Source organism: Macaca nemestrina, chromosome 6 (genome assembly GCF_043159975.1).
Source record: "Macaca nemestrina isolate mMacNem1 chromosome 6, mMacNem.hap1, whole genome shotgun sequence".
NCBI classification, from domain to species: Eukaryota; Metazoa; Chordata; class Mammalia; order Primates; family Cercopithecidae; genus Macaca; species Macaca nemestrina.
In genome coordinates, this window is record NC_092130.1 from 124,858,506 (window position 1) to 124,879,989 (window position 21,484).

General features: G+C 35.2%; 1 protein-coding gene across 4 annotated transcripts in view; it reads right to left on the bottom strand.

The window, feature by feature from the left end:
- LOC105499347 (poly(ADP-ribose) polymerase family member 8) overlaps positions 1-21,484 on the bottom strand; it is a 189,660-nt gene that overhangs the window by 18,178 nt on the left and 149,998 nt on the right. For 3 of the 4 annotated variants that reach the window (XM_011771891.2, XM_011771890.3, XM_011771892.3), the window contains 7 exons: positions 12,958-13,050; positions 7,097-7,222; positions 6,030-6,095; positions 3,435-3,502; positions 1,593-1,641; positions 344-456; positions 4-76 (listed from right to left, as the gene is read on the bottom strand). In XM_011771891.2, coding sequence (XP_011770193.2) covers positions 4-76; positions 344-456; positions 1,593-1,641; positions 3,435-3,502; positions 6,030-6,095; positions 7,097-7,222; positions 12,958-13,050 — 588 coding nt within the window. The remainder of the gene's footprint in view (positions 1-3; positions 77-343; positions 457-1,592; positions 1,642-3,434; positions 3,503-6,029; positions 6,096-7,096; positions 7,223-12,957; positions 13,051-21,484) is intronic. The other variant, XM_011771893.3, reaches the window with a different exon arrangement.

Below are 21,484 nucleotides of genomic sequence, written 5' to 3' on the forward strand. Positions count from 1 at the left end.
TACCTGCAGTCGTGTATTAGAAGCAACAACCAGACCATTCCTCAGGATGGAGTGCCAGTTTTCAATGTGTGAGCCACTAAAAAAACAGACGGAAGGGAAAAAGCAAAATCAAAAAATTAATTATCGTCAAAGTGGTCACAATATAACAAGTCATGATGCCTTCTGAAGGTTCTGGATTGCCAAATCAAGTATTATGTAGTTGACTTCATAACCAGATACTGAATGACCATCTATTGAATGACCATCTGCTGAATGACCATTTACTGAAAGACAGTGATATCTTCCCCATACATTTCTGGAAAACTGGGTGGAGCACACCCCCATAACATTAACCCTTACTCACTGAAATGCAAAGGTGCTTCCAAAGAGTTTTTTAGCAGCTCTAAAATTGGATTCTTTGGCTGGTGGACTGCTGAGAAGGAGGAACTGATGTGGAGTATGCATAAACTTCAATTGCTGCCATTTAAAATAAAGAAAAACAAAAACATGTAAAACTTAACATATATTCAGGCTGATGACAATTTCAAATTTTATTGGCTTAAGAATTATCCACTTTCAAACTATAGCAATTTTACACTAACCACATTAGCAAGCTAAATTGTATAATGTTTTAAAAACTCTACTTAAGTGGTAAGTCACATGGAATTGCAAATATGAAGAACAATTCTTTGGGCAAACGGGAAAGGAGTAGGAAACAGACAATCCAAAGTCATCTGTATTTAGCTTTGGAATACAGTACGCATTCATGTTTAAGCAGATCTGCCTTCTTAATTACATTTCTTTTCACACTTTTATTATTGAGTCCCTAAGTATATACTAGCTATTCAACTGGGGAAATATTCTGGAGTTTGCTAAGCAGAAAAGTTTATAAAACTGCAAAAATTATTATTATGCTTTATTTGCATATATTTATAAAATTGAGAACTTTTGCCTACATTCAAATATAGTCTCCTGCTTGGTCATGAAAATAAATGAAAGCAGAATCTTTTGGATTCATAGCTTGATAACATCTTCTAAGTGTTTCCCTTTCTCTTAGGAATATAGTTACACAGGAATATAAGGCACAGGAATCTCACATTTAGAGATTCATAGGTGGCAAAAATGAGATTTTTTTAGGTACAGCTCCTAGGTGATGATCAGAACTGAAATCCACAGTCTATTAGCTTTTTACAAATTATTATTTTTTAAGTTTACTAGGCTGATAAATAAGCTCTCTGAGGTCAACAGCTTCTCAGTTATAGAAAAGTGGAAATGTGCCAACATGAAACTGACAATGATTACAAAGCACATTAACTTCCTTCTGGTCAATCTCCATATAATATTTTTTCAATTGCTTGTGGAATGACTAAATGATTTCATATTGATGTTTTTATTTACTTAAAAGGTCAGAACAACAGCCTCAATTTGAATTTGTTATCTGGAAAGATTTGGAGCTAGTGAACAAATGGCTATTTCAAACTAAAGAATGAGATTTAACCTGGGTTTACTTCAATTCCTGGAGAGGCTGGCTAAAAATCACAAGGTAGGTTCTCCCAACTGGCAAGTACTCCTCCCATTTCTGTATGTATATGTAAAAAAACAAAACAACTTACCCTGTTAACTGGCAGTTTCACAATATGTGATCTATTACTTGATATAACCCTGAAATTAAAATGATCCATTAGTCACAAATATATGCCAAATATATTGAAAGTTCTTTTTCTTAATTGGCAAGTGATTGAAACTTATTTTTGCTGTGCCATAAACTAAACTTGGAAATAATTTCATTTAGTTGCATAATTTAGGTTTGCTTCCTGAAACAATTTAAAGAGCTTATGTAACAAAAAAGATAACATTTTAATTGGAGAAAACACACTAGAAAGTCGTTCTCTAAAACTTAAGACATAGTTTTTAATAAGCATAACCTCAAATATCAGCAAAATGAACTTTTGAACATTTCTGAATGTACTTTCAAATAATGATAGTCCAAATACAAATATGAGCAGTGAGTCATGGATCTGCTTCTTTTATTCCTCTCTTAAATTACTTAAATTAAGGATACATTCTTATGAAGATTTTTTTTCTTTAAACATTTGAGGATCTCTTTGAGCTGATATATACAACCTTTTTATATACAAAAATCCAACAAACGTAGACACTGCAGTTGAAGAAAATTAAATTCAAGTGTCTGAAAGGAATTGCTCCATACTTTCAGCACACAAAATAAGTAGGGAAAAGTACACAAAGTTTTGGTAGACTCTCTTCATATTGAAAGAAGAATGACTAACAAGCTGAAGGAAATGATCACAAGAATTAGAAGTTAACCATCTGACTGCAAGGAAAAAAAGAAAGCAACCAGATATCTGCAATTTTTACCTTCAATCTGAATATAATAATGAGAAAAATTTTAAGGTTACAATGGAAATTTAGTGTTATTTTTCTTAAATCTGTCAGAATTTAGTAACAGATCATAAAAGATACAAAGAAGGAAGGCTTCTATACCTAATTTTTGTTATAATCTTGTTAGACTAAATTAAATGTGTATTACACAATTTTAATGAAGTTAAAGTTAAGTAATCAGAATCTTGAAGAAGCCAGATTATTTTGCATCTGCCCACCTTTACATATTTTTTAAAACTTCCTGGTCGCAGCCTGGTATAAGTGCTTATTTATATCAATCTCTTATAAGCCTTACATTTTTATTACTGTATGGTAAATCTCATGGAGTTGGAGTTTTCAAAGTTAATTCAAAGAGACATGTATATAAAACCCTTCTAAGGGATGCTGAGTAGAAACTAGTGTCTTCATTTTGCAAATGAGAAACAAGAGAGGAAATTATTTGAAGTAGAAGAGGGCAAATTATTTGAAATGGGCATCACAGCAAGGTGACTTTTCAAACCACCTCTCCTCTTCATAGTCTAGCCCTCCTTCTAAAATTCATGCTGGGATAACACTGTATCCCTCACCAGGCTCACTCTGAAACTGTGCATCTTCTGCAGTGAGCAAGCAAAGAGTTAATCATATTTATACTGCCCTTGTTAAGGGGGCAAAATATAAAACAATTATTTTGGATTAGAAAGATTTCAATAATAAAGGTTGAAACACTGAGTTTGATCACTTAGTCCTCACTGAACTAGAAAATTAAATGAACCAAAATGCTTTTGCCAGATAATCTAGTTAATCACATCTTGAAAACTATAGGCAAACTGCTGTCAAATGCACTATTTATCCCTGGTAGTGTGTGTGACAGCATTCTCTTCCCCTTGTGATGTATAAGTTTTAATTAAAGTGAGAGTCGTTATGGACCCTTAGGTTGTAAAATCTCCAGGTCTCATAAGCTTGTAGAACTCTAGCATTGCAGGGCTTGTAAAGCAGGCATTTTTTTTTTTTTTTTCTTAAAGCAAGCAGTAGAAAGGGATGCTGTTTTCATTACAAGGAAAACTAAAATTTTATACCATTGCAGTAAGGGATGAGCAAGGGGGTCCTGTTTATCCATCTGCTTCTTGATTTCCAGATATGGTGCCTGAAAAAAAGTCGTAATACTTCTTGATTTTTCATAAAAATTTGTTTTTCCCTTTTTACAAAAGGAAAATCAGACCAAACAATATGCCTAATCTAGTAAGACTTAAAATTTTATGGACTTAACATGGGAACAACAACAATTATCCTAGTCTTTTCTCTCAAGATGATGGGAAGCATGAACTTACAAGCCACCAAAATGACTTGTCCCAACACTGTGTTAAAAGACTTGTCCAGATTTTAGCCTGGCTTCCATTTACACTAGGCTATGTCCCTAAAGATGGCCACTCTCCGGCCCCCTGTTGAGTGTCTGCTCAAGAAAACGCGAGGCTGCCAAACCACAAAATGTGTACTGTACCAGCCCACTTTGGCAAACCGTTTTTGGTAATTCTCCACTTATCCCATTCTGTAACTTTCCATTTTTACATAACTCCCCTAGTCCCATGTTCTTTTCCTTGCCTTTTCACTTACTTGTAGTGCCTTTTGCTTCCTCTCCTCTGCCTTTAAAAACCTGGATCACCTTTGTCTTAGTTGAAGTTGAGCTCAGTTTATGCTGCAGTCTCTCTCCCCCACTGCAGTGCTCTGAATAAATCTTTCTTGCCACCTTTACAAGTGTCCTGTAAAGTTTCTCTTTCACAATGATCATTTTTAACTGATAACTAGTATGAAGCAAAGCTTGTGAGAGCTACCACTCATGCTCATCTCTGACAGTCCAGACTTAGGTGTAGATCTTTACATTAAAAATTGGACACAATTTACCTAAGACGAACCCTTCCCTCAAAAGTATTTAATGGGATTTACCCAGACAACCATTTCACAGAACAAAGAGCAATCTCTCTGTGACAATTTAGGGCTATGTACAGGTCAGTACATTCTAGAAAACAGCACAGTATAATGTTGTATTTATTCAGAAAGGTTTAAAGAATTTGACACAATGAAGCCTGACAGCTTCCCTATGAAGTACACATTGGAAGAGGGCGCGGAATTACTAATTCCACCTTGACAGCAAAGCACCAAGCAATTAAGCAACTTGCCCAAGGTCACAGGCCACATTCATTGACAAGTCAGTTACACAATTTTGGCCTCTAACTTCCTAGGCTGACGCTCAGTTGTCTACGTTGCTCCTATTAAAATAGCTTACGCGTGACCCAGAATGAAGAAAGCAATTTTTGGCAGAGAGCTGATTCCAGAGTCAGAGTTTGTAGCTATTTTTAAATCCAAGAATAATCAGGGTCTAGGGTATAGTATAAATACCTTATACCAAAGTCTTTTTCATGACTAAAAATGTTTATATGACTTAGTGTAAGATATTCCAATATGTTCTTTTTTTCTCCTAGGTGGAAATACATTTTATTTTATTTTTTTACCTACACAGATAAGGAGTGTTTGTCTGAGAAAGAATTCAGATAATACAGAAAGGTACTGGCATAGAAAAACAACCCGAAAGGATGGTGATTTTTTAAGCAAATAATAGCATTTGTGAATTAAAGGATCTCTTGTTTACTATTTGCCAGACACACACTATTTACTGAGTGAATGAATGAACATTTGACTACATGAATAAATGATGATCAAAAGAATCAAGAAACAAAATGGAAATGGAAAAATGTACTTTTTGAGTACTCTCTTCCTACAGAGGAATAGAGATAACTCTGGGGGTTGATGGGGGGTGGGGAGAAAGCAGCATAGCAGCTTAGTGGGCCCTGGGACAGGAGGATTCCCCTATTCCCTCCCCAGAGAAAATAAAGGACCCAGGGTAATACTCATTATAGGCCTGCAAGATTCTCAAGGGCAGTGCAATCCTTGAAACCACTACATGCAAGCTGCACACATAATGTGTGTTCTCAATCTCGGATTATTAATTTCTACTTGCAATGATGAGTTTTAAACCTCTCTCCAAGTCTTTGACAGTGGAAAGGTCTCAATAATTCAACAGTGTGTGCTTTTCCAAGTGCTAGACTATAGCCCAGGGATGTGTTAGATTTTCCTAACAAACTCTGATCCTTGCTCATCAAACTATTTCCACCAAAGCTTCCCTTAATGACCAAAAACATAAACACATACTCTCAGGGAGCCTGGTATCTTCCAAAGTGGTTTTGGGATTTTGCATTATATAAAGTATTTATGGAAATTTTCCATTTTAAAGAACATTTCTGTTTTTATTTTAATACTCAAATGATGTTTTGAAATTGCTACCATCAATTAAAATTGACAGTCAGAAAGATGGTACCAGATTTAACCTTTGCCTTAAAATATCCCAACATACCTACATGTACCCAAGCTCTTGCTCAAGTTTGAGGGCAGAGTATTAGGAGTACAATTATCTTATAATTATCCGCTTACTTTCCTGAAGTCACAGTGTTACATGCTAGAACACTGATGTGATTTAATTAAAACATCTTAATACCACACAAATTTTTAAATGATTTTAGTTATACCCTGTATAATAGAAAAGTCTATATTTCACTACACAGCTAGAACTCTCAAACATTTTAAAAAATATACTGTACAAGACCAGATGACATACTTACTTGTGTCATTTCTCTGATAGAAGTTATGCTATCCAGTGCTTTCATTACTCGATCATAGTTCTTTTTCTGTTTAATGAAAAAGTAATGTTAAAAAACAGCATTTGCTTATAAGCTGTTGCAAGTCTATTTTTCACTAGAGAAATATATTATTTCCATATGTGAATTTTCCCTTAGGGTCAATTTGAAGGTAATGACTGTTTTGTGTACATAAAAGGGAAGACTATTATAAGATGGCTCCAGGACTTCAGTCAGAGAAAAGGAACAAAGAAAACAATGCCAATCCTTCTATAAGTCATGGGAGAAAAATCTAGAAACACAAAAAAGTTATGGGGCTCCTGATTCAGGCTTTCACCACTAAAACACTAAGCCATAATGAATAAAGTCAACATAGAATCCTTCTAAAATATAAAAACCCACTTCAAATCTCACAATTGCTTTTATTTTATTTTGATTTGAATATTGTTAACAAAAGAGTACGGCTGAGAGTATGCAAATGATAGCATACCGTCACGTAGCTGACAATTCATTTTCAAGCAAGATCTAAGTATATGTGCTGTTGCCATTTATGAAGAAATAAAGTTCTTCCAAGAAAATTGTATACAGTTGTTTCTATAAAATTATTTCAAGCTGAGTAGTAATAGAAACTGAGGTAATTTTAGCTCTTATGCAATTTGAAAGTTTTATAATTTCAAAAGGATTCTGCCTTATCTTTAGGAACATTTATAAAATTGCTTCCTTAAGAAAGGCAGGTCCATTAACAATATGAACTAAACTTTCACTAACCTTCAGACAGCTGGAGAGGAAGAAGGGAAAGGGGAAAGGAGGGTTGAAGTAAAAATGCAGAAAAGAAATGAAAACTTGTCCCTTTACCCATGATCTTTAAAATCAAAATGAGGTTATATAAGTCAGAATCCCCAAAAATATATGATGAAATTAAAATACTCATGGATATGCTTGATGAGATAGAGACTTAGATAGAAAGAGGAAACCTAATGAGACTACAATCTCAATGTTGTTGTTATTGTTAAAGAAAACTTTGTGATTGGTGTGCCAGGATAACAACTTACCCTGGGATTGAAGGCCAACATCTGAGGATCATTAGGATCTACCACAGAAGGATATGGCTCGAAAATCACAACTTTTCTAGGAGATTCCAACGCAGACCTACACATGGATACTAGTAGATCTACCACCTTGAAATATACACATAAGATAGTTACTACCCTTCAGGTTTTATCCAGTGCTTTGCCATTGTTTCTCCCTCTCAAGGTAGCATAAGTTAATGCGGAAGATCCAGGACTGCTACCAATCTCTCAAATGGGTAATTCAAGACTTGAGACCATATTTGACCAAACTTGACCATCAATTCAAAATAACAAACGTGTGCTGCCTCTCATTACTCACAACTTAATATCTCTTTTTCAAGGGCACACATTATATGCTAGCATTGTTCTACGCCCTATGGTAAGACAAGGCACAAGACAGACAAGTCCCTGTTGTGGTGCAGTTGACAGTCTAAGGGAGAAGATACACAATAAAATATTAGTTAAACAAGTAGATGCTTCAGTAGAATTTCTGATACTGTTACATGTTATATAAAAAAAAGTAGGCAACAGAGAATAATGCATAAAGGGACACTGTTTTAGAGTGGCTAGGAAAGGTGGTGAATCTCAACAGACCTGTATGGGGTCCAGGAAGGAGACATGCGACCATCTGGGTAGATGTTCCAGGTGAAGGAAGCCCCATGTGCAGGAAAAGACTTTGGCATGATCCAGGAATAGCTAATTGCTTGACAACATCTTGCCTCTTCCTATTCTCTATCAAAGCCCACTAATGATCTTTGATTGGCTAAAGACAATAGCTTTATTCCTATGTTATCCTATGATTCTTCTGCACACTCTACTAAGAGGCAGTATTATATAGGAGTTTGATAGCATGGCTCTCCTTTCCAGTCCCCAAAACAATATATTCTGGCCACTGAATTTAGACAGTATAGAAAACTGATACTGTCTAAATGGTCACAGTTCATCTGAACAGACATATCTACAACGTGAACACAAGTGACTTAATAAGGAAGCAACAGGTTTTAAATACATATATAGGGACAGCTATTTCTAGAAAATCTTTAGACAGGCATTTAAAAAATGCACAGTAAGAGGGGGCCAATTTTTGATTCTCCTGCTTTTAAGAGAGGAGCGTTGTGACCTAATGACAGTAGGGCTCACTATGTTGTGTGGGTACTAACAAAACACACCCACCCAATCATAGCATTCAGAATTTCCAGTGACCTAAAATAATTAGCAACGCTCATAACATGTCCCGAGTACACAGACATGCATATCCACAAGACACACTCAGAAAACATTAGAATGGAAAAGGTTAATATTCCTGACACACTATTTCATTTATGTGTGTGTATGTAAATACATGCATACGTATAGATAGATATATGCAAGAAGTTATATTCCAAGCAATAAACATAATAAGGACATAATAAAACCCTCCTTTTTGTCTTCCACTCTCAACCTCACATTCCTCCTACCCTAGAGATGCACATTAACCCTGATACAGATTGTTTTCAGCATTATCTGATCTCTAATGAAAACCCAAACAGGAACTCCTGACAAAGAAGAATCGGTAAGATAAAATAGCCTTGTGGGCGCCGTGGCTCACACCTGTAATCCCAGCACTTTGGAAGGCCAAGGCAGGAGGATCACCTGAGGTCAGGAGTTTGAAACCAACCTGGCCAAAGTGGTGAAACCCCATCTCTACTAAAAATACAAAAATTAGCTGGGCATGGTGGCAGGTGCCGGTAGTGCCAGCTACTCAAGAAGCTGAGGCAGGAGAACTGCTTGAACCCGGGAGGTGGAGGTCGCAGTGAGCCAAGATCACACCACTGCACTTCAGCCTGGGTGACAAGAGCAAAACTCTATCTCAGGAAACAAAACAAAACAAAACAAACAAACAAACAAAAGATAAAATAGCCTTTTCTGACACCCTATAGGGAGGAGGGGAATGACACAGATGGATACGCTCTCACTAAAACCCTTTAAAAATTATGTCCTGCTAATAAAGCAATTGAAGCTTTATAAAAGTCCATGCATTTTTGACCAATATTTTTACTAGTATATTTAAGTAAATTATAATGTAATAATGGGTAGTAAATTTAATTGGTAGAATATTTCTGTTAATATATGTCCTAATCTAATTTCAAAAAAAGAGTGTAACTACTGTGACTCAATTACATGGGATGCACCAAAGTTGCCAACTCCATGCTTACTTCCAGGACACAGCGCTAATGCCTGGAAGCAGCTTCTCAGCAAGAGATATTTCCACCTTTTCGTCTGAATAAGGTCTTATGACTGGCTTTCACCAGATCATCAGTGGAAAGGGGCTGACCTGATGCAAAGAAAGGTATGCCTTCCTCACTTTCTCTACTATATGGCATAGAGTAAAAACTACATGATGGAAGGGGTCCAGTTCGCCCAGTCACTACACAGAAAGTGGTCCATCAAACATTCTAATTGGAGTATGCGAATGACAAAATGCTACCATGTTAAGCTGCTGTGATTTTAGTTTATCTGTTACAGAAACTAGCATTAGACTTTTTAAGAAGAAAAGCATTTATAATACAATTTGGATTTATATTCCTTTGCATATCTTAATTTTTCTAAATATCTCATGGACTAAAACAACCACTTTAAAAAATAAAAGGCTGGGCGTGGTGGCTCACGCCTGTAATCCCAGTAATTTGTGAGGTGGAGGTGGGAGGATCACTTGAGCCTAGGAGTTCAAGACCAGCCTGGACAACACAGTGAGACATTGTATCAAAAAAATAAATAAATAAAAATGTAAGAGAGGCTGGGCATGGTGGCTCATGCCTGTAATCCAAGCACTTCAGGGGGCTGAGGTGGGAGGATTCATTGAGGTTAGGAGTTCGAGACCAGCATGGCCAAGATGGCCAAATCCTGTCTCCACAAAAAAATACAAAAATTTGCTGGGTGCAGTGGTGTGCACCTGTTACCCCAGATACTAGAGAGGCTGAGGCAGGAGAATCGCTTGAACCCAGGAGGCAGAGGTTACAATGAGCCGAGATTGTGCCAATGCAGTCCGGCCTGGGTGACAGAAAGAGGCGCTCTCAGGAAAAAAAGAAAGAAACAAACAAACAAAGAAAACAAACAAAATAAAATAAAAAATAAAAGTGAGCACACAACTATGACTTCGCTTTTTTTTTTTTTAATTTTGGCCTAAATGATATGTTTTCCCATTCCCAACATTTAAAATTAAAGATTCTAAATAGTATCTTAGTATATATGATGCATGCCATAGGCAACAAGTTACACACATCTATTTGCCTTCTTTGACTGAATAATATAACTGAAGAATCAATTTGGAGGCTGACTTAGATACTTGGGATGGAAATGCAAAGAAATATTAAGTTTCGGCAAGAAAAATTAGGACATTTGGTAAGTGAGGATAAAAAGGTCTGTGAATTTACAGAATCAGGTGCCTCCAAAGGACATTACATTACCTACAATTCAACTGGCAGAGCAACCCTCCCCACACCCCTTTCAGGCATAAAAGAAAGGCCTCCAAGCTCTTGCAAATGAGAAAAATTCAGTCATTAGTCTTTAGCCATTAGTCTTTTACTAACTAGAAGTCCATGCGACCAAGAAAGGCACCTACAGGAATAGCCTACGGGTATACAATGTAGTCTAAAAAAGGAAGCAGATTCAGAATTATAAACCAATCATTGTCCAATATTGCAATAGTAATTAAAAAAAAAACAAACTCTCTTAGATGAGAGTCCAATATCTAAACAAATAAAATGGAACTATTCTGTTGAAGTAGTATTTGGGGTGCTGGAATGGTAGCTGCTTGGACCGCAGGACACTGTTGTTCCAGGTGAGTCCCCTGCAGTGATCCCGAGGAATGTCTTTGCAGCCTCCAGAGCACCACTTAAAATGCAGGGGTAAACTGAGGCAATGAGACTCTGAGGTGGTTTCTTTTTGTTTAGAAGAAGAAGTGATTTCCCTGTAATCCTAAGGATTAAGACCAGAATACTGGGGCACCCGTTTTAAGAAATAAAGTATGAAAAAAATGCTGTCTTTGAAGTAGAATTACTAAATTTTCTGATCTTTGGATATTGATTTTTAGAATTACATCACTAAATTGAGCTGATCAAATACTTGTGCTTTATATCAATCATTATATAATTTGAAATTCATTTCTATTCAAAACCATTAATTTTAAGATGCAACAATGATTTTAAAATGTCAACTATTATTCTATCAGCATACCATACAGTTAGCATGTTACTTTTCCTTCTAATTTATAACTTACTATTTCTAGCCTTTAGTTTCTTTTTTAAAGGGAAACTTGCAATATAGTAAAATGTGTAAATTTTAAGTATACTGTTGAAGAATTTTTAACATATATGCACATACATAAATCTATATAAATATACGTGTGAGCATATTCATACAACACACCCCTTGTAAGGTTTAAATTATTTTTACATAGCTATAAATACCATATATAATAAAGTGCCTTTTTTCTTCCTTTTAGCAATATTATTTCCAAGGGACAAGAAAAACTTTCACATTTAACAAAGAAGGATGGAAAAGAAAAAGGCTCTCCATAGTCAGATATAATTTAGTAACCCTCTAAGTATAGGCTAGCTATTTTCTTAGTTTTAGGGATGCTCAGAACCTTTAATATGCAAATGTGTGCATGTTGGGTGTGGGAGAAATACAAAGCTATAGTTCAGAAATTTACTTTAATCATGGAATCATTTTTTTCATATCATATAAGACTAATATTCTACTGTTTATATTATTTGTTTAATTTATAATTCAATTATATGAAAAATACTGCCCTAAATATTTCATCAGGTGGATGCACCATAGTTTTAGTTAATCAGTAAAATGACTAGGCTAAGGGGTGCTTACATTCCTACGCTCTAGGCTACCATCTGTATTATTTAACTGCTGTGCCTTCATAAGCCTGATACACTGCCTCAGGCTGTGCATGTTCAATTTTACTGTCCTATAGTTTGTATTAGTAAACAATTTTTTAAAACTAGGTATTTGTTAAGCTATCTGGAATTTGTTTTTGCACACAGTGTAAGGTAAAGCGCTAAACCAATCTTCCCCTGGTACAGGCCATTTGTCACTTACTAAATAACTCTTTAGTAAGTGAGGAGGTGAAACCTACTTTTACATTAAATTTATTCATAATTTGATCCATTTGGGGGATAATCTGCCATTGATGTGTCACACTATTCTTTGCCAATACTATATTTTGTTAAAATGTTATAGCACTGCATATGTCTCTGTATGTGGTTGGTCTAGCCTCTCTTAATTAATGCTCATTCATTTTTTAGAGTTTTCTTTGATTTTTTTTCTTATAGATGAATTAGTAGTTTAATCAGGTTCTTTAAGTGGGGGAAAAAAAAAAACTTGAAATTTTGATGGAATTGCTTTTCTTCCTGTCTCCTAAACACTGCTAATGTAAAACTGAATGTTCTCTTTTTATTACATATTCTGCCTATTATCTTTTCACCTAAGGTTAAAAAATAAATTGGCTTCCATTTTATGGCAGTATATCTTTACAAATAAATTTTACATAAAGCATGCACGAGGGTTTCAATATTTCCACTTCACCGTGTAAGAAGAAATTACAATTATTTTTCATACAATAGAAAGTTGATTTAATTTCTCTCCTTGGCAATCGTGAAATGACAAAACACACATTGGATGAAGAGAGAACATTTAGTTTACATATAAAAAATATCATATGCCAATTTGCCACTTAACAAGAAGTTATCAAATATTTTCCCCAAAGAATAGCAGAATGAAGATAACTAGTGGACTGGAACACATTTTTCAAAGCAAAATAAGAAATAATTAGTATCCTGTGTTGCTACCTGAGCTCCAGTTGCTATTTCATCAGCAGCTTCATTCATTACTCCCAGGGTTTGAAAAGCAAACACACATAGCTCCCGTTCACACACAGTAGGCTACAAAAGAAAAGGGAATCAATATTAATCACAGAACTTTTTCCCAACTCTCAATTTCAAAATTAAATTCGTGACATTTCACATAATAAATAGAAAATGCAGTTTTAGTGTTTTTTAAAAAGGAAATCATACCACTTTAACAAGAAATAAATTCTTACATTTAGGTAACAATTAGCAGAATCATTTACTAATATAGAGTCAAAAATATTATTAAAAAGATCCTTTTCAGTTAGTTTTAGACACACTCAGAACAATTTAGCAGTAAAAAATTCCTTAAATAGGAAAATTTATCTCTTGTGCTTTCATATACATTTGCACATGAGATGCATAAAATGTAAATACCTACGCTGGTGATATAACAATAAATGAGTTTAAATATGAAAGCTATATAAAACAAACATATGAAAGAGAATTCCACTTTGTCCTATGAAATTTTGTTTGTAAAAAACAAAACAAAAAAAAAGCATGATTCTGTTTACTTGCTACCCAGCTCTTGAAAGACTCGTTTTGTTGCAAACACTTTTGACTTCAGTAACCTCGTGAAGTCAACAGCACTGAAATATACACTCTGCAATTACTTTGGAAGAGCTCTCATCTTTCAAATCTAATATAGTGTCATCCTCTGATTTATCTTATCTCCCAAGTTACATTGCATTAGGTAGCTGATGAAGCCTAACACGATGCAATCCACGGTGCCTCTGCATAGCAGACAAAAGGCATTTGTTAGTGCCACTGCTCCTACGCTCACTTCTTTCAGAGGCCAACTTGGTCTCTTGCTTAACCAGTGGGGACATATGGCCCCATTCTGAACATCCTTTATGTTCAGAATGGGCCCATATGCGTGGCTTTATAGATAGAAAGCTTGACCAATTACAAAGCTTTCTGGTTGACTTTGCTCCAAAAAGGATTTTAGGGAAAAAAAAATGAATCTATATATTTCCTTTGTCAGACTTAAAAGTGCATTTGATTCCATTTTCAGAAACTTCAGAACCATGAGAGGAAGTAGAGAAAGTTCTTCATCCAGACTCAAGCTATACACTCTGCAATATATATTTAGATATACATAGAGCAAAATGTTCAATTTCAACAACTTTTCCTTTGAGTGTTTATTTTTAACCTTCTCCAATTTTTTTGTGTATCTATATGTGTATATGCTTTACCCTCAATTTCCCCATGGATATTATATTGCTTCTTTTGTTCATTTTCTGGGGCTTAGAGCATGGTATGACCTGAAATAAGGCAACCACTTACTGCATATTTACGATAGTGTCAAACGCTATTCTGGTGCTTGAATACAATGAAACAGTACACAAACAAGAATCCAAGGAGAAGATAAACCTTAGATATCATAAAAGGCCCTGGGAATTTATTTTTATATCAGCTACTGAGGAAGTAAACAGTGACACAAAAGGGCACTTTGTTTTTAGTAACACTCTCGTAGAATAACCATCACTTTTATATGATTAAAATCCATCAATCCCAAAGGCTTATTTACTGACATGAGTTATGACTAGTTTTTATCTGAACCTTGAACTAGGCTTACTTTGTGATCTAAATATGTATATTTGTGTGTGTGTGCACGTGTGTGCATGTACATATATATACACATTCCAGGTAATATAACAATAGATATTACTTTTTCAGTGCCAAATTGCATATCTCAAAATAATAAGAGCTATTTATGACAAACCCACAGCAAGTATCACACTGAATGGGCAAAAACTGGAAGCATTTCCTTTGAACACTGGTACAAGACAGGGATGCCCTCTCTCACCACTCCTATTCAACATAGTGTTGGAAGTTCTGGACAGGGCAATCAGGCAAGAGAAAGAAATAAAGGGTATTCAATTAGGAAAGGGGGAACTTAAATTGTCCCTGTTTGCAGATGACGTGATTGTATATTTAGAAAACCCCATCATCTCAGCCCAAAATCTCCTTAAGCCGATAAGCAACTTCAGCAAAGTCTCAGGATACAAAATCAATGTGCAAAAATCACAAGCATTCTTATACACCAGTAACAGACAGAGAGCCAAATCATGAATGAACTTCCATTCACAATAGCTTCAAAGAGAATAAAATACCTAGGAATCCAACTTACAAGGGATGTAAAGGACCTCTTCAAGGAGAACTACAAATCACTGCTCAGTGAACTAAAAGAGGACACAAACAAATGGGAGAACATACCATGCTCATGGATAGGAAGAATCAATATCATGAAAATGACCATATTGACCAAGGTAATTTATAGATTCAATGCCATCCCCATCAAGCTACCAATGACTTTCTTCACAGAATTGGAAAAAAACTGTTTTAAAGTTCATGTGGAACCAAAAAAGAGCCCACATTGCCAAGTCAATCCTAAGTCAAAAGAACAAAGCTGGAGGCATCATGCTACCTGACTTCAAACTATACTACAAGGCTACAGTAACCAAAACAGCATGGTACTGGTACCAAAACAGAGATATAGACCAATGGAACAGAACAGAGGCCTCAGAAATAATACCACACATCTACAGCCATCTGATCTTTGACAAACCTGACAAAAACAAGAAATGGGGAAAGATTCCCTATTTAATAAATGGTGCTGGGAAAACTGGCTAGCTATAAGCAGTAAGCTGAAACTGGATCCTTTTCTTACTCCTTGTGCGAAAATTAATTCAAGTCAGATTAGAGACTTAAATATTAGACTTAATACCATAAAAACCCTAGAAGAAAACCTAGGTAATACCATTCAGAACATAGGCATGGGTAAGGACTTCATGTCTAAAACACCAAAAGCAATGGCAACAAAAGCCAAAATTGACAAATGGGATCTAATTAAATTAAAGAGCTTCTGCACAGCAAAAGAAACTACCATCAGAGTGAACAGGCAACCTACAGAATGGGAGGAAATTTCTGCAATCTACTCATCTGACAAAGGGCTAATATCCAGAACCTACAAAGAACTCAAACAAATTTACAAGAAAAAAAACAAACAACCCCATCAAAAAGTGGGCAAAGGATATGAACAGACATTTCTCAAAAGAAGACATTCATACAGCCAACAGACACATGAAAAAATGCTCGTCATCACTGGCCATCAGAGAAATGCAAATCAAAACCACAATGAGATACCATCTCACACCAGTTAGAATGGCAATCATTAAATAGTCAGGAAACAACAGGTGCTGGAGAGGATGTGGAGAAATAGGAACACTTTTACACTGTTGGTGGGATTGTAAATTAGTTCAACCATTGTGGAAAACAGTATGGTGATTCCTCAAGGATCTAGAACTAGAAATACCATATGTCCCAGCCATCCCATTACTGGGTATATACCCAAAGGATTATAAATCATGCTGCTATAAAGACATATGCACACGTATGTTTATTGCAGCACTATTCACAATAGCAAAGACTTGGAATCAACCCAAATGTCCATCAGTTACAGACTGGATTAAGAAAGTGTGGCACATATACACCATGGAATACTATGCAGCCATAAAAAAGGATGAGTTCTTGTCCTTTGTAGAGACATGGGTGCAGCTGGAAACCATCATTCTCAGCAAACTCTCGCAAGAACAGAAAACCAAACACCGCATGTTCTCACTCTTAGGTAGGAATTGAACAATGAGATCACTTGGACATGGGAAGGGCAACATCACACACCGGGGCCTATTATGGGGAGGGGGGAGGGATGGCATTGGGAGTTATAACTGATATAAATGACATGTTGATGGGTGCTGACTAGTTGTTGGGTGCAGCACACCAACCTGGCACATGTATACATATGTAACAAACCTGCACGTTGTGCACATGTACACTAGAACTTAAAGTATAATAAAAAAAAAAAAGAAAAAAAAGATAAAAAAAGAAAGTTCTAAATCAACTTTATTGACTTGTCAACTGACTCATTATTTTAAATAATATGCCTGCACTCCTCAGGATGAAGCTATGATTTGATTAATTTGTGGAAACACTTTTCCTTCCTGCATGTTCTTGGTTTAAAAATAACCCTCTTCCCATACTCAAGTGAGTAAGGCAGATTTCTAGGTATATTCTGCTACTCCAATAGTTTGAAGAAGGAAATCAGACAGAAATCAGGCACCCTAGAAAATCTGCTTTTTGGAAACAAAAACCAAAACACTTTGCCATCGTACTAAAAAAATGAGAAGTAAAAGGAAGGACTATGTTCTTATAAAAATAATTTTTTCTTTCCTTTTTAACACAGCAACTACAAAGGTCATGATGTCATTAATTTGTATACCATACACCATACTAAGTAAATGCTAGTAAATTTTTAAAATAACAATTCTGTATCTCTTGCTCATTTTTACTAGAAGGTTCAAGTAGTATTTAAGATGTAAGATGCAAATGACTTTATTTTGAGGTGTTTGTATATTTATTTTTGTAGAGTAGTAATCCTCCCTTTTCCTTGTTTATCCACACTTTATTTCTGAAAAGTTCAAAGTGTTAACACCAGCTGCTGCACTAAAAGAAAGTTATCAAATTATATTAAGTGACTAGATGTCTCTTTTGCTCACAGAAGGAACATCTTATTCAAGGAAGAGAAACTGAATTACTCCCTTAAAGACACACAAGTAGTTATATTGTGGGCTAGCCTTATCCTATTCCCACCCAATCCTCCACCCTGACAAATTCTACTATGACTATGTTATTTACACGGAAAATGTTAGCATCAATTCAAAACAGCACATAGTCATTAGAACTATTACCAGTTAAGTGTATTGCCATGTTTTATTGTACATAATTTAATACAAAGTATGTATGCCTAAATAAAACCAGGTGTTTATTACTTATTAATTCATTCTGAGTTTACAAAAAAACTATTAGTTCCAATTTGTAAAATACTACCTATTCTTAATATTATATTATATTGCCTGGAAGCAATTAACCGCTCTAATTTAGACTGCAAAACCATAGCAAGTCCCTCTATTATCAACACATACATATTTGCTATAGAATATTCATTAGGCACTATTTAAAAGCATGAGGAACGTATTTATATATGTCCCTGAAATAAGACATATTTTAGAAGTTTTCAACTAAAATGAATACATTTTTAACTTTATTTGAATCAAAGCAATTTAAATGTGAGCAATAAAAACATGTTTCAAAAAATGTTTTAAGCTCGGAAGAATATTTTAGAACCTAATTGTATTTTAAGAAATTTATGTTTTCCATGAATTTAAATTACCCTCTACTGGTAATAGAAATAATACAACTCTAAAGAATCTAGCTATGTATTTATGTAGAGAAAAGCATGGTGTAGGTTTTCAAATATTTTTGCCATGGTCTTTTTGTTTAAACAAAATATTTCACATAAGTCCAGTATACAAAACAGCTAAAAGTGGAGCTTGTTCCTGTTGGAGCACATGTGCACAGTTCAGTTTTCCTATCTATAAAATGGGAGTAAAAATAGTATCCAGCTCTCAAATTGATAAAAATACCAAGTGAGATAAGGTTTAAAAAATATCCTTGAGGTATGGAAAGCTGTTTAAATATTAACAATATAAGGGAACCTGGAGAAGCTAGCTCTACTTCCTTAACTCAATGTGTATACAAAGATAAGTATTTAATAAAAAATAGTTTTCTTTGAAGCATATTATGAAGTAGCATTTTTATTTGTATACCCACAGTTTAAAACTATTGCTGCAATTTTTCTTACTAAAAATGAAATAAGCAGAGTAAATATAAATTCCTATTTAAAAACTGGTATTGAAAAATGCAAGAATAATTATATGAATATCTTCTAGAATTACAAACTTAGAAGCCTTTAACTCTCTGTATTTACAGTTTTATAGTCAATGCTTTGGGTTCTGTTTGTGGTCAAGACACACATTCAGGGTGAGGGAAGGTGTGCGGTCCATGAAGAGAGAGAGAATCCCACAGCAATTAAGGCAGAACCACAGTAAGACAGCATCAGGTCTAATTAGGCCTAAACATGCAGTAGTCTCTATTTGTCTCATACAACTAAAGATGTTGTTTGAGTATTAAAACTAATTTCTATTTAGTTTGGATTTTTTTAAACAATGTTTTTGAACTAAAGGTTTTTTGGCATAATTATTATTTTAGTTAGTATTTCAGAAGTTGATATCTGAACTTCCATGTTGAAGGTTTGGGGAGGGTTTTAATAGGTTATGCTTTTTCATCCATTCTTCAAATATTAAAATCAGGTCTAAATACAAGCAGACCTATCTGTTTTACTCTTAGAAGGTAAAATGGGATATACCTAGGTCTATCCTCATGCTGAGTTTCTCATGAATTTTCATGGGAATGTCTTTGTGAAAGAAAATTGAATCAAATCTTGAGACCCCCAAACTCACTATGCCAAAGGGAAAGTTAAGCTTGGGAACTGAGTCAGGCCCTACTGCTTTCCTTTTGTTCCCAAACCGATAGCTGTTATTTCACAGCTCCGTGTCATAGCCTCACCCATGAGACAGGTTTCCACGACAATACAAGGTCACACATCTCCCCAGATGGCCTCCCTCACAAGGAAATTCCTTGAAGCCCCCAAATCTTTCAGGAGACATACCCACTATAAACTAGCCCTAAAACCAAGTTCTGCTGAATCTCATCCTGACAATGTCAATTATTAGCTTATCTTCACAGGGCGAGAACAATGACCAAGAACAAAGACATCCTTGTGCCTACCCTGTGATTAATACATAACTTTTTCCTCTACTCCCTCTTTTCACATGTAAAATGTAGATTTACTGAGGCTAATCAGAGCCTCATAAGAATGTAACCATTTGCCTCATTACCTACCCGTCCTCTTCCTCCCGCCTCAGTCATTTTTTGGTTAACACCTAAAACCGGACCAAATTATAACTGGGTGTTGTTAATTTCACTTGCAAAATAAGAACCTTAGTTACAAACATCTGTCTAATGTTGGATACACAGAAAATACAGATTCTCAGGTTTCTCAGTTGGCTTTGCTTCAGTAAGAATGGGCATTACTCTAAGTGGGTGACAGACATATGCAAACATATTTGGGAATCAGCAGACTAGAATCTCATGCCTCATCAAACCACTCAGAGCAAGTAATCCAGGGCATTTCACATGATAGGAGAAGAGAATGAGATCATAACTCTCATATCACATGTTGATGTGGGAAATGAGAAAGTCTATTAACCAAGGACACACAGAATGATTGCCAAGTATCAAAGACAGAAGCCCAGCTTTGCAAGAACTGTTATTCACACAGCCACACGGTTTTCTCCAGCAGAGTTCAGCAGTTCAGCAGAGTACACCATTGTACCAATCCACGATTGAGGTGATTAATGTAAGTGTAATAGAAAAGGGCATTAGGAATTTAGAGGCTGATAAAACTGGCATTTCTGACAATAAGTCCTTGTTTTATTGTTTTTCAAAAACAACTGAAGACACAAACTACATTTAAAAAGCATCTCTAAAACAATTTGCTGCATTAACACTCTAGTTGATTCCACAATGGAGAGAACCATGCATTTGGTTTTGGTTTGGTTTTGTGATGACAGTATAAATGACACTTTTAAATTGAAAATCAAGGACTTCCTGAACAATTCTTGTGATGTTAATGTAAGCGTTATGCAGATGCAAAATGTTATGTGTCGGGACTCAAATCTGGGAGTGACATTTATAATTTTTGTAAACAAAAGTGAAGAAGGAGCAGCAGGGAGTTTCTAAGTATGTAGTTTAGTTCCCTGTATTGCAGAGAGTATGACATGCTAACCTAGACCTCTGAGTGGAGTGACAGATAGTGCAAAAGCAGTGACTAAAATTTTAGGACTTTTGGAGAATAAAGGTTAAAGAGGATTTATGTCATCTAAAAAACAATCAGGCCTAAAGAAACGAAACAAACAAACAAAAAAACATGGGAGAGTCTAAGTTTGGAAAGCAAGATCTAACAAATGTAAATGTAATAAAATAGAATGGGCATAGAATTCTATAGAAACCTGAGTTTTATCTAACCTGTTTAATCACCAATGGGTTATAACTTACACTCTTTATGTCTCTGAGACTTACTACAGACTGTAATATGTCAGATGGGCTCAATAATGATCAGTGATTCAGTTAATTGGTTAATATCTCATAAGAAATTATATATTACTTCTTATATATTACTCTTGAATTTACAGCAAAACATTGCAATGTAAATACAAGTAAGATATAGAAAAAAATGAGTGGGACCAACTTAGGTAAAATATCTGTTTCACAGAATCAAGAGGTAGTTCTTCCTGTGTCTACCTCTCTTCCTTTCAACGTGAAAAGTTTCTTTAATTTTCATTTCCTGATCTGATTTCCTATGTCACTTATCTTACTATTTAAGAAAGTTTTCTGATATTCTTAGGTATCAGTCTGCATCACAGCAACAATAAACCATCTGATAATCATCCATATTTATTTAGAAAATGTTTTCTCTCTTGCTTATATAAAAGCATGGCCATTTGTA